Raw genomic sequence first — 13,746 nt, forward strand, 5'->3', positions numbered from 1 at the left:
ACTAAACTATTGGGGACGCTAGTATAGTTCAGATCAGATCAAAGATATTTATCCGTTCAGACACTAGGCGTGTGTCCCTGGCAATCAGATGGTTACAATTTATTACTAAATATGTGGCGGGCAATCTGACGCTGTCCTGAATTGACGCCAACTAACTGATGTCACCTGTGACACTAATTCAGTGATCAGAAAAATGATCTGTACACTAGAATAGTGACACTGTGACAGGGCAATGAAGGGGTTAACTGGGGGTGATCGGGGGGTTAAATCTTAGGGGATATATAGTGGGGACTCTAAACCTATCTGAGACTGCCTCTCAAACTGACTGAAGTCACAAGTGACACTAATACAGTGATCAGTAAATTGTATACTATATATATAAAAATAATTATAGTGTGAAAGGGTTAACGGGGTGATCAGGGGGTTAAATCTTTATTGGGGGGGATGTACGGCGGGGACCCTAAATCTATTTGGGACTACCAGTAACCGCCTCTCACACTATCTGAAGTAACAAGTGACACTAATACAGTGATCAGGAATTTTTATCTGTACTGTATATAGTGTACACTGTAACAGGGGGTGAAAGGGTTAATTAGGGATTGATCAGGGGGTTAAATGTGTGCCTATGTGTACTGGTGTCGGTGTGCTGCTTCTGTACTCACAGTAGATGTTCAAAAAGGACTCCAGGAGAGGAGATAACATATCCTGTGCCTGTGTTTACATTACACGGGCACAGGATGTTCTGCCATTGGTCAGAACCGATCAACAGGTCCAGGCCAAAACGCATTGGCCTGGACCTGATGACTGATCGGTTCTGAACTGAATCAGAACATTGCGAGGACACGCAGCCCCCCCTTCCCCCATCCCAGCACACAACCGCCGTACAGGTACGACGATTCGCGCAGGTGAGCCAGCATGCCGCAGTATATCTGCAGCGGGTGGGCGGGCGGTCGACAAGTGGTTAAAATAAAAAAACTAGGTGTGTTTTTTTTTTGGCCAATTTTTAAAACCTTATGCTTACTTATAAAATTATTATAGAAGCGATTTTTAAGCTAATTCCACCAAAACTCCTATTCTTTACTCCGAAAAGTATCTTCTAAGGCTCTCAGCCTTCTTTAAAACTCCAGATTATTATTTTTTTTTTTTTTTGCTGCTATGATCTAACTTTCTATTACAGTGTGGCTACATTTGTTCTCCATGGTTCCACAGTATGTTTGTAGTTCTGGAGCTACCCTCTCTTGGTCACTCCCGAGATGGACTATGAGATTTGTAGTGTACCTAGAGCAGTGCACAATCGTTTTGGTAAAATGAAAAAAAAATCAAATGGAAGTAAGCGGGAAAACGAGAGAGCTCTAAATTGCAATCTGTGCATGTGTTCCGATTGCGCAATCAATATGCAAAAGATAGCGCAACACCCATGCGATCTGGTTCTGGTGCAGACAAAAAAAAGGTCCTGTACCAGTCTGGTGCGAATGCAGTGCGATTGGAGCCATAAAAATTCACACAGGAATGTGCTGCGGTTTCTTTGCGAATTACATGTGATGTCTCGCACCGCAGCAGTGTGAACCCAGGCTGAATACAAGTTTTGGACCCTTGAGCCTGAGGCTCCTAGGAAAAGGTGGGACCCGTGAAATGCATCAGCTATTACACTATACTCTGTATTAATCCCAGACTGTTGCAGGAAAGGGTCCAAGGACCATACAGTGGGAAAATGAATCATTTGATCCTCTGCAGATTTTGTAAGTTTGCCCACTTACAATTACAAAGAAGGGTCTATATATTTTTTATATCATAGGTGTATTTTAATGGATAGAGACCGATTATCAACCAAAAATCAAGAAGAATGAAACAAATGTTATAAATTGAGTTGCAGTTCAGTAAGTAAAATAAGTGTTTGATCCCCAAGCAAAACATGACTTAGTAATTGGTGGAGAAACCCTTGTTAGCAAGCAGAGATGGTAAGGCATTTCTTGTAGTTGGTTACCAGGTTTGCACACATCTCAGAAGGGATTTTGGTCCACTCTTTACAGATCTTCTCTAAATCCTTAAGGTTTCTTAGCTGTCGCTTGGCAACACGAAGTTTCAGCTTCCTCCATAAATTTACTATAGGATTAATGTCCGGAGACTGGTTAGGCCACTCCATGACCTTTTAATGTGCTTCTTGAGCCACTGCTTTATTGTCTTGGCAGTATGTTTTGGGTCATTGTACTGCTGGAAGACCCATCCACCACCCATCTTCAGTGTTTTGGCTGAGGGAAGAAGGTTTTCATCCAAGATTTTACAACACATGGCCCTGTCCATTGGCCCCTCCCCTCTATGCAACAACTTTGGCCTGTACCTTTTAGCAGAGAAACACCCCCTAAGCATAATGTTTCCACCTTCGTGTTTGGCTGTAGGGATTGTGTTCTTAGGTTCATAGTCAGTATTTTTCTTCCTCCAAACATGGCGGGTTGAGTTAATTGCCTAAGAGCTCAATCTTGATTCAGAGCAGGATTGGGAGAAAGTGCTGCGGTCAGACGATACCAAAATTCAGCTCTTTGGCATTAACTTGACTTACCATGTTTGGAGGAAGAAAAATGCTTACTATGACCCTAAGAACACTATCCCTACAGTCAGGCACTGAGGCGGAAACATCATACTTTGGGGCTTTTCCTCTGTCAAAGGTACAGGCCGAAAAGAGAAAATTTATGGAGGGAGCTGAAAGTTCAAGCTGCCAAGCGACAGCCAATATACCTTAACCACTTTACCACCAGAGGATTTTGTTGTCTTACGTCCAGGCCACTGTTTGCGATTCGGCGCTGTGCGACTTTAACTGACAATTGCGTGGTCGTGCGACACCGTACCCAAACAAAATTTACGTCCTTTTTTTCCCACAAACAGAGCTTTCTTTTGGTGGTATTTGATCACCTGTGCGATTTTTACTTTTTGCGCTATAAACAAAAAAATGCGTTTATTTTGAAAAAATAACAATATTTTTAACATTTTTTTTATATGAAATCCCCCCCAAAAAATGTAAAAATCAAAATTGTTTTACATTTTTGGCCAATTTGTTTTCTGCTACCTATGTTTGGTAAAAAAAATCACAATAAGCGTATTTTGATTGGTTTGCGCAAAAGTTATTGTGTTTACTAACTAAGGGAAAGATTTCTGTCATTTTTTTTTTTTTTTTTAAACGCGTAATGGCGGCGATCTGCGATTTTTATTTATTATTTTTTTTTTTTGCGGGACTGTGACATTGCGGCGGACCGATCGGACCCTTGACTGACATTTTTGACACTTTTGGGGGTACCAGTGACATTTCTACAGTAATCAGTGCTATATACAGTGGGTACGGAAAGTATTCAGACCCCCTTAAATTTTTCACTCTTTGTTATATTGCAGCCATTTGCTAAAATCATTTAAGTTCATTCTTCTTCCTCATGAATGTACACATAGCACCCCATACTGACAGAAAAACACAGAATTGTTGACATTGTTGCAGATTTAAAAAAAAAAGAAAAACTGAAATATCACATGGTCCTAAGTATTCAGACCCTTTGCTGTGACACTCATATATTTACCTCAGGTGCTTTCCATTTCTTCTGATCATCCTTGAGATGGTTCTACACCTTTATTTGAGTCCAGCTGTGTTTGATTATACTGATTGGACTTGATTAGGAAAGCCACACACCTGTCTATATAAGACCTTCCAGATCACAATGCATGTCAGAGCAAATGAGAATCATGAGGTCAAAGGAACTGCCTGAAGAGCTCAGAGACAGAATTGTGGCAAGGCACAGATCTGGCCAAGGTTACAAAAAGATTTCTGCTGCACTTAAGGTTCCTAAGAGCGCAGTGGCCTCCATAATCCTCAAATGGAAGACGTTTGGGACGACCAGAACCCTTCCTAGAGCTGGCTGTCCGGCCAAACTGAGCTATCGGGGGAGAAGAGCCTTGGTGAGAGAGGTAAAGAAGAACCCAAAGATCACTGTGGCTGAGCTCCAGAGATGCAGTCAGGAGATGGGAGAAAGTTGTAGAAAGTCAACCATCACTGCAGCCCTCCACCAGTCGGGGCTTTATGGCAGAGTGGCCCGACGGAAGCCTCTCCTCAGTGTAAGATACATGAAAGCCCGCATGGAGTTTGCTAAAAAACACCTGAAGGACTCCAAGATGGTGAGAAATAAGATTCTGTGGTCTGATGAGACCAAAATAGAACTTTTTGGCCTTAATTCTAAGCGGTATGTGTGGAGAAAACCAGGCACTGCTCATCACCTGTCCAATACAGTCCCAACAGTGAAGCATGGTGGTGGCAGCATCATGCTGTGGGGGTGTTTTTCAGCTGCAGGGACAGGACGACTGGTTGCAATCGAGGGAAAGATGAATGCGGCCAAGTACAGGGATATCCTGGACAAAAACCTTCTCCAGAGTGCTCTGGACCTCAGACTGTGCCGAAGGTTTACCTTCCAACAAGACAATGACCCTAAGCACACAGCTAAAATAACGAAGGAGTGGCTTCACAACAACTCCGTGACTGTTCTTGAATGGCCCAGCCAGAGCCCTGACTTAAACCCAATTGAGCATCTCTGGAGAGACCTAAAAATGGCTGTCCACCAACCTTTACCATCCAACCTGACAGAACTGGAGAGGATCTGCAAGGAGGAATGGCAGAGGATCCCCAAATCCAGGCGTGAAAGACTTGTTGCATCTTTCCCAAAAAGACTCCTGGCTGTATTAGATCAAAAGGGGGCTTCTACTAAATACTGAGCAAAGGGTCTGAATACTTAGGACCATGTGATATTTCAGTTTTTCTTTTTTAATAAATCTGCAACAATGTCAACAATTCTGTGTTTTTCTGTCAGTATGGGGTGCTATGTGTACATTCATGAGGAAGAAGAATGAACTTAAATGATTTTAGCAAATGGCTGCAATATAACAAAGAGTGAAAAATTTAAGGGGGTCTGAATACTTTCCGTACCCACTGTATATGCACTGTTACTGTAAAAATGACACTGGCAGGGAAGGTGTTAATTTTATTGGAGAGGGAGGGGTGGGGGGAGGTGACTGGGTGACACAGGGACAGATTGCATGTTCAGCTAAGCTGAACACTGCAATCTGTCACTGTTTGTCACTTGGGAGATCCGCCCGCTCTGTTGACACAAGCGGGCGGATCTCCAAACTCGATTCCCCGATGATCGGGGAAGAGCAGCGGCGATCGCCGCCGCTCCTCCCCTCTCCCGACTCCCGCTGTGACTGAAAACAGCGGGAGCACGCCGCCTACAGGGGGAGGAGTCCAGCGACGTAGGTCTACTTCGCTGGACAGAATCGAGCCACTTTGGCGCAGTACAGTCCCAGTGACTGGTCGGCAAGTGGTTAATGATTTAGAGTAGATCCGTAAAGAAGAGTGGACCAAAATCCCTCCTGAAATGTGTACAAACCTGGTAACCAACTGCAAGAAACGTCTTACCTCTGTGCTTGCCAACAAGGGTTTCTCCACCAAGTACAAAGTCATTATTTGCTTGGAGATCAAATACTTATTTTACTCACTGAACTGCAACTCAGTTTTTTAACATTTTGTATAGTGTTTTTTTTTTCTGGATTTTTGGTTGATATTCTCGTCTCTATCATTTAAAATACACCTATAAAAAAAATTATAGACCCTTCATTTCTTTGTTAGGGCAAGCTTGCAAAATCAGCATGGGATCAAATAATTTTTTTTTTTCCTCTGTGTGAGTGTGTATGTAATAAAAAAAAAAAAAAAATATACATATTACACACTGTGCAGAACACCTAGTTCCACTTTTAATAAAATAAATGAGCAGATGATAGCTTCATATCTTGGAAATAAAGAATGGAATGGAATAATGACCGTATGTTTGGTTTCATTACAGACATGTATGGATACCACGGGAAGCGGAGTATGCCTTTTCTGAAGATCACCATGGCTCTTCCACGCCTAATTGCACCGGCTAAACGTCTTTTAGAACAGGGTTTGCGGTTTGGGACCTTCCCAATGCATTGCTACCAGGCCTACGAAGCCAACATTGACTTTGAAATCAGGTACTCCCCATTAGCGATGTCATAAGTATGTATCCTCTTATCTTTCCAATCTAGGGGGATTTGGATAAATTTCAATCAGCAATGAATTGATGCTTGTATTTGTATCTCATGATTGCATATATTCTATATGTATAAAAAATGTATGCACTTATTTTGCCTTGTAGCTGTCCATTTTGTTTTTTTTTTTTTTTTTTTTAATTTAGCAACCCATCCGTCAGTAATCTGTATTTGTTGGTGCTGCCTATAGTAAAAACACAAACCAACTGGGTTGATATATCTTTTTATTTATTGCTAACTGGTGGTCATAGGGGACATTTTTTTTTTTTTTGAGAAAGTCCTGTTTTGCGTGTGAAAAATATGTTGACTGTATTTTTTTATATTTTTATCCTTACACTGATCAAATGGACCACTGTTCTGCACGATTGTTTTTTCCACTGTGTGAGATGCCCTCTGGATCTTATTTGGCAGTTGCAAGTTGCCACAAGAGGTTGTTTTGTTTTGTGTTATTTTTAAAATGCAAAAAAAAAATCTTATAAAGGAAAAAAAAATCATAACATTTTGTACTTTAACCACTTCAGCTCCGGAAGCTTTTACCCCCTTCCTGACCAGAGCACTTTTTGCAATTTGGCACTGTGCTGCTTTAACTGGTAATTGCGCGGTCATGCAACGCTATACATAAACAAAATTTGCATCCTATTTCCCCCCCACAAATAGAGCTTTCTTTTGGTGGTATTTGTTCACCACTGAGATTTCTATTTTTTTACAATATAAACAACAAAAGACCACAAAGTTTAAAAAAAAAAATTCTACTTTGTTATAAAAAAAACATTTTAATATACTACATTTTTGTCATACATTTAGGCCAAAATGTATTTAGCCACATGTCTTGGGTAAAAAAATAATACAATAAGCATATATTTATTGGTTTGCGCAAACGTTATAGCGTCTACAAACTATGGTACATTTACTTGAATTTACGCAGCTTTTAGTTTAACTGCCTATCTCATTTCTTGAGGTGCTAAAATGGCAGGGCAGTACAAACCCCCCCCCCCCCCAATTACCCCTTTTTGGAAAGTAGACACCCCCAAGGAATTTGCTATGAGGCACCCATTAAATATTTCATTTTTTTTTCTTCACAAAAGAATTGGGGGGGGGGGGGGCTACACTAACCCAGCTTGTAATGCTAAATTAAATAATACACCTCAGGAAGTACCCCCATGGTTAACAGAAGATAAACTTGGAACTAAACTAGAGAAACTTAACATAAATCACCAGGACCGGATGGCTTGCACCCGAGGGTTCCTAAAGAGCTCAGCCAGGTGATAGCCAGACCATTATTCTTGCTCTTTAAGGATAGTGTACAGGTGGGTATGGTGCCAGCTGATTGGAAAAAAGCCAACGTGGTACCAATATTTAAAAAAGGGCCGAGATATATCCCGGGTAACTATAGGCCTGTCAGCCTAACATCAGTAGTCTGCAAGATTTTGGAGGGGATGTTAAGGGACCACATACAAGACTTTAGTAATGAGAACGGTATTATTAGTAGTAATCAGCATTGATTCATGAAAAGTCGTTCTTTGCCAGACCAATCTAATAACCTTCTACGATGAGGTGAGTTGCCATCTAGACAAAGGAAAGCCTGTAGATGTGGTGTATCTGGACTTTGCGAAGGCATTTGACACTGTTCCCCACAAACGCTTACTGTACAAACTAAGGTACATAGGTATGGACCATATAGGGTGAGTACCTGGATAGAGAACTTGCTCCAGGGGAGAGTCCAGAGGGTGGTGATAAATGGAGAGTACTCAGATTGGGCAGGTGTGGAAAGTGGGGTCCCCCAAGGTTCTGTCCTGGGACCAATTCTGTTTAATTCATAAACGACCTAGAGGAGGGGATATCCAGCACAATCTTGGCATTTGTGGAGGATACTAAACTAAGCAGGCCAATATCTTCGATGCAGGATGCGGAAACTTTACAAGCAGACCTGAACAAATTAATGGGGTGGGCAACTACATGGCAGATGAGGTTTAATGTTGAAAAATGCAAAGTTATGCACTTGGGCGTCAGAAACACGAAAGCAAGCTACTCACTAGGGGGGGGGGGGGAACCTCTGGGTAAATCTAAGATGGAAAAGGACCTGGGAGTCCTAGTGGACAACAGGCTTGACAGTGGCATGCAATGCCAAGCCGCTGCAAGCAAAGCCAACAAAATACTGGCATGTATAAAAAAGGGGATTCACTCCAGAAATAAAGAGATTATTCTCCCACTCTACAAGACTCTGGTCCGGCCACATCTGGAGTATGCTGTCCAGTTCTGGGTACCGGTCCTCAGGAAGGATGTTCTGGAACTGGAGAGAGTCCAGAGAAGGGCAACAAAAATAACTAGAGGAATGGAGGACATCAGCTATGAGGAAAGACTACAAGCATTGAACTTCTTCTCTCTGGAGAAGAGACGCTTGAGGGGGATATGATATCAATGTACAAATGCTGTACTGGTGATGACCCTAGCATAAGGAACACACTTTTCAGAGAGGAAAAACGGTTTAACCTTAAAATACGTAAGGGGTTCTTTACTGTCAGAGCAGTAAGGATGTGGAATTCTCTTCCACAAGCAGTAGTATCAGCAGGGAGCATCGATAGCTTCAAAAAAACTATTAGATGGGCACCTTAACCACTTGCCGACCGCTCACATTGAGCGTACTGCGGCAAAGTGGTTCGTTATCGTCCAGCGACGTAGACCTACGTCACTGGACTCCTCCCCCTGTAGGCGGTGCTCGCGCGCCGCCGGAGGCGCGCTCCCGCTGTTTTCATTCACAGCAGGAGTGAGGCCAGGGGAGGAGCGGCGGCGATCGCCGCTGCTCTGCCCCGATCGTCGGGGAATCGAGTGAGGAGATCCGCCCGCCTGTGTAAACAGAGCCGGCGGATCTCCTAAGTGACAGGGACTGACAGATCGGAGTTTTCAGCATAGCTGAACATCCGATCTGTTCTTCTGTCACTCAGTCACCTCCCCCCCCACACGTCAGTAAGCACCAGGCATACATTAACCCCTCCCTCTCTAATAAAATTAACCCCTTCACTGCCAGTGTCATTTTTACAGTAACGGTGCATATGTATAGCACTGATTACTGCAGTAATGTCACTGGTGCCCCCAAAAGTGTCAAAAATGTCAGTCAAGGGTCCGATCTGTCCGCCGCAATGTCGAAGTCCCGCAAAGAAAATCGCAGATCACCGCCATTACGCGTTAAAAAAAAAAAAACACCAAAAATGACAGAAATCTTTCCCGTAGTTAGTAAACGCAATAACTTTTGCACAAACCAATCAAAATACGCTTATCGTGATTTTTTTTACCAAACATAGGTGGCAGAAAACAAATTGGCCAAAAATTTTAAAAAAATTTGATTTTTACATTTTTTTGGGGGGAATTTCATATAAAAAAAATGTTAACAATATTATTTTTTCAAAATAAACGCTCTTTTTTTGTTTATAGCACAAAAAGTAAAAAGCGCACAGGTGATCAAATACCACCAAAAGAAAGCTCTGTTTGTGGGAAAAAAAAGACGTAAATTTCGTTTGGGTACGGCGTCGCACGACCGCGCAATTGTCAGTTAGTCGCACAGCGCCGAATTGCAAAAAGTGGCCTGGACGTGAGACAGCAAAATCCTCCGGTGGTAAAGTGGTTAAAGACCACAAAATAAGGGGCTATACAATGTATGGTTAACAACAAACACACACTTATCATAGGTTGAACTGGATGGACTGATATCTTTTTTCAACCTCACAAACTATGTAAGTGCTTGAAAAATTACAAAAAAAAAAAAGTTTACACAAAGTTATCACTGAAATGATATAATACTCACACATGCCATGGGTATATGTGAAATTACATCCCAAAATACATTCCTCTGCTTCTCCTGAGTACAGAGATACCACATGTGAGACTTTTTGGCAGTCTAGCTGCGTACAGGACCCCGAGGACCAATTGCTGCCTTTAGGCTTTCTAAGGGTGAAAATTGTTGATTTCACTCCTCACTACATATCACAGTTTAGGAGGCCATGAAAGGCCAAGATAGCACAAAACCCCTTCAAATGACCCCTCTTTTGAAAGTAGACACTCACAGCTATTTGCTGAGAGGCATATTGAGTATTTTTCAGATCTCCCTTTTTGTCACAAAGTTTTGAAAATTAAAAAATGGAAAAAAGAAATTCCTTTTTCTTTTTAGGTAGTGAGAAAGTAAAACGAGCAATTTATGTCCTTAGAAAGCCTGAAGGTGGTGATCGGTTTTCGGGATCCTGTACGCAGCTATGTTCCCAAAAGGTGTACTCAGGAGAAACAGCAGAATGTATTTTGTGGTGTAATTCCACATATACCCATGGCATGTGTAAGCAATATATCATTGTGACAACTTTGTGTAAAAAAAGAAAAAAACTTTATAATATATTCCGACTCAACATACCTCTCAGCAAATAGCTTGGGGTGTCTACTTTCCAAAAACCAGGCATTTTAGGCCAAATATTTAGAAGTTTATGCCACATATCACCCACTCTTCTTACCACTTGAAGACCAAGCCCTTTTTGACACTTTGTTCACATGAAAAAAGTATTTTCTCTTTCATTTATTGACGGACACAGCTTCATATGTTCTTTGACAGATGGGTTATGCTGCTCTTCCTAGCAGATGGACATTAGGCGGAAAAGGGTTAACAAAGCTTAATTACCCCTATAGGGCAGTCCCAGGTAGTATACTACTAGTTCCTGCTGTAGGATCTCAGTCTTTTCTGCCTAGTCAGGAGTAAGGAGTAAGGACCTAGCTCCCTGCTGGGATCTCTGGTCTTGTCATTTTCTCCCTTTTTTAAATGGAACTGAACTCTTTTTTTCCTTAGTTTTTTTTCTTCTACAATCAAGTCTTCCTTTTAGAACTACAATCAACTGCCGGACTGGGTGACACACTGGATATCCTAGCTCCATACGGTCATCCCAGTCTGGCCAGCGAGCGCATGCAGACCTCAGCTCCGCGCTAGGTCGGCCACGACATAACCCCACTGGGGGCTGGCTTGCGAGTGGAACACTTCAAGAAGGATGCACACGATGCTTCCGCAGGTTACTAAAAACAGAGCCTCGCCACAAACGTGGCCCTGTCTTTTCGACTCACAAGCGGCCCTTTTGTCCCACGGGGTTGCAGGACAAGGGTTCTAAATCCTCCCGCTCCATCACAGGGGGTTTCCAAGAAACCCTGGGGTGGTAAGTCTAAGACCGACTCCTCTGATCTCGCGGATAACCCCCTCCTCTGCCCAAAGGGATGCCCTTACCCCTACTAGGGGTGGGGGGGACGTCTTTGTTTATTTCCATACCCATAGACCTCGTTCGTCCAAGACAAATGGGTACTCGAGTTGATTCGGTTCGGTTACAAGATCCAGTTTCGATCCTTGCCCCCGGCAAGGTTCTTCCCTTCCAATCTGCGTCTGTCCTCGGATTGGCTTCAAGGCCTTCTGGGAGCGGTGCAGAATTTGTTGTCACAAGGTGTCATAGTACCAGTTCCAGAGTCTGAACATTTCCAGGGGTTTTATTCAAACCTCTTTATGGTCCCCAGGAAGGAGGAGAAGGTTAGCCCAATCCTGGATCTCAATACCCTGAACCTCTTTTTGCAGGGTTCAGAAATTTAGAATGGAGTAGTTGTGGCTTCCCTTCATCAAGGGGACTTTCTGGCCTCCCATTGATATCATGGACGCTCACCTTCATATTCCAGTCTATATTGGGCATCAGCGTTTTCTTCATTTTGCCATAGGCGAGGAGCATTATCAATTTGTGATGTTACCCTTTGGTCTCGCTCAGCTCCTCGAGTGTTCACCGGATTACGGTACTGGGGTACCTGGACGATTTTCTTCTGAGGGCGGAATCATCGTCTGTCCTGAAGAAGGATCTGGACATCACAGTGTGAACTCTGAATTTTCAAAAGTCAGTCTTGACCCCCTCCAACAAGTTGGACGTCCTGGGGCTGACTCTGGATTCAGCCTCAGCCCGGGTATTTCTCCCAGAAACAAAACTCTTGAAATGTCAGCATGCGATTTGGCTCCCGTTGTCCAATCACCAGTTATCTCTCAGAACTTGCATGCAGGTGCTGGGCCTGATGGTTTCCACCTTCGAGGCAGTTCCATACCAGACTTCTGCAAAAGGAGATTCTATCCAAAATGGGACAATATTCCACAGTCCCTGGACAATCTGATCCTGTTGGGTCAGGGTGCAAGAGGATCGCTGCTTTCGTGGCTCCACTCCCTGGCACTTTGACAAGGCAAGTCTTTTCTCCCCCTGTTCTGGGCAGTGGTTACCACAGATGCCAGCCTGTCCAGGTTGGGAGGTGTCCTGGGAATCAGCCCAAGGCAAGGTTTCTGGTCTCGGGAGGAGTCCAGTCTGCAGATCAACATCCTGGAAATTCGAGTGATAAGACTTTGCCTGTCCGAGTGGACGGATCGTCTGCAGGGTGTCCGGTAAGGATTCAATCAGACAATGCCATGGCTGTGGCATATATCAATCACCAAAGGGGCTCCAAAAGTGCCCTAGCGGCCAAAGAAGTGGCTGGCATTCTAAAGTTGGCAGAACACCTTGTTCCTGCCTTCTCTGCTGTGCACATTCCAGGGGTGGAAAATTGACAGGCGGACTGCTTCAGTCGACAGGCACTGTGCCTGGGCGAATGGTTCCTTTACCCGGAAGTGTTTCAACAGCTGTGTCTCCGGTGAGGGACCCCCGATGTGGACCTGCTAGCCTCTCGCCTTAACCGGAAGGTTCTGAGGTTTGTTGCAAGGTCTAGGGATCCTCTGGCAGATGCTCTGGTGGCCCCTTGGGGCCGGTATTGTCTGATTTTATGCCTTCCCTCCCCTGCAACTTCTGCCAAGACTTCTGGGCAAAATCGAGGCAGAAGAGATTTCAGTGGTTCTGGTGGCCCCAGACTGGCCTCGTCAGCCCTGGTGCGTGGGCCTGGTAAGACTTGTAGCCAATGCCCCATGGCGGCTTCCTTTCAGGGAAGATCTTCTGTCTCAAGGACCGATCTTCCATCCTGCTTTACAGTCGCTGGCACTAACGGCCTGGCTATTGAAGGCCAGGTATTGAAGGATAGGGGGTTGTCGGATTCGGTAATTCCTACTCTGTTTTAAAAGCTAGGAAATCTACTTCTCGGAAGGTTTACCATCGAGTTTGGAAATCATATATTACTTGGTGTGAGTCTTTCAAAATGTTATAGCCATCTAACATCTTTCGAGACCCGGTGTAAAAGTGTGCCCTAGACTGTGCCGAGCTGTACCATATTCTAATACTTCATTAGTGTGTGGTAGCGTTGGAAACCGTCACCAATGCAGAGACCAGGTAAGCCAGAAGGGGAGGGACACAGAGGGACTGTGATGATCTCTTCCTGGAATTTTAGAGAGGATCTACTTCTTCCTGACGCTTTGTATAGCACATAAGCATTGAAAAGAGCCAATGAGAATAAATATACAGACACTTTTTTGTACCAGCATCTGGCCTTACGGGAAGCTAAGTACAGCCCCATCATCTGGTCATTGAAGTCCACCCCTTCTATTTTACGGGTGTAGTCATGGGCACAGAGGTACTTCTCAACAACACCAGTCACTGTTGAAATTTAGACTGCTGTATCTGCGTGAATGGAAGACAGAACAAAAACGTTCCGTTTGTCCTTCCACCTCTCTGCAAGCAATTCATTGCA

General features: G+C 43.7%; 1 protein-coding gene across 1 annotated transcript in view; it reads left to right on the forward strand.

Moving 5' to 3' along the window:
• The window catches only part of POLD1 (DNA polymerase delta 1, catalytic subunit), a 388,959-nt gene that overhangs the window by 62,536 nt on the left and 312,677 nt on the right, over positions 1 to 13,746 (forward strand). The window contains exon 6 of the mRNA XM_082274252.1: positions 5,868 to 6,036. Coding sequence (XP_082130378.1) covers positions 5,868 to 6,036 — 169 coding nt within the window. The remainder of the gene's footprint in view (positions 1 to 5,867; positions 6,037 to 13,746) is intronic.

This window comes from Pelophylax lessonae, assembly GCF_965119305.1.
Source record: "Pelophylax lessonae genome assembly, chromosome: 12".
In the NCBI taxonomy this organism is placed as follows: domain Eukaryota; kingdom Metazoa; phylum Chordata; class Amphibia; order Anura; family Ranidae; genus Pelophylax; species Pelophylax lessonae.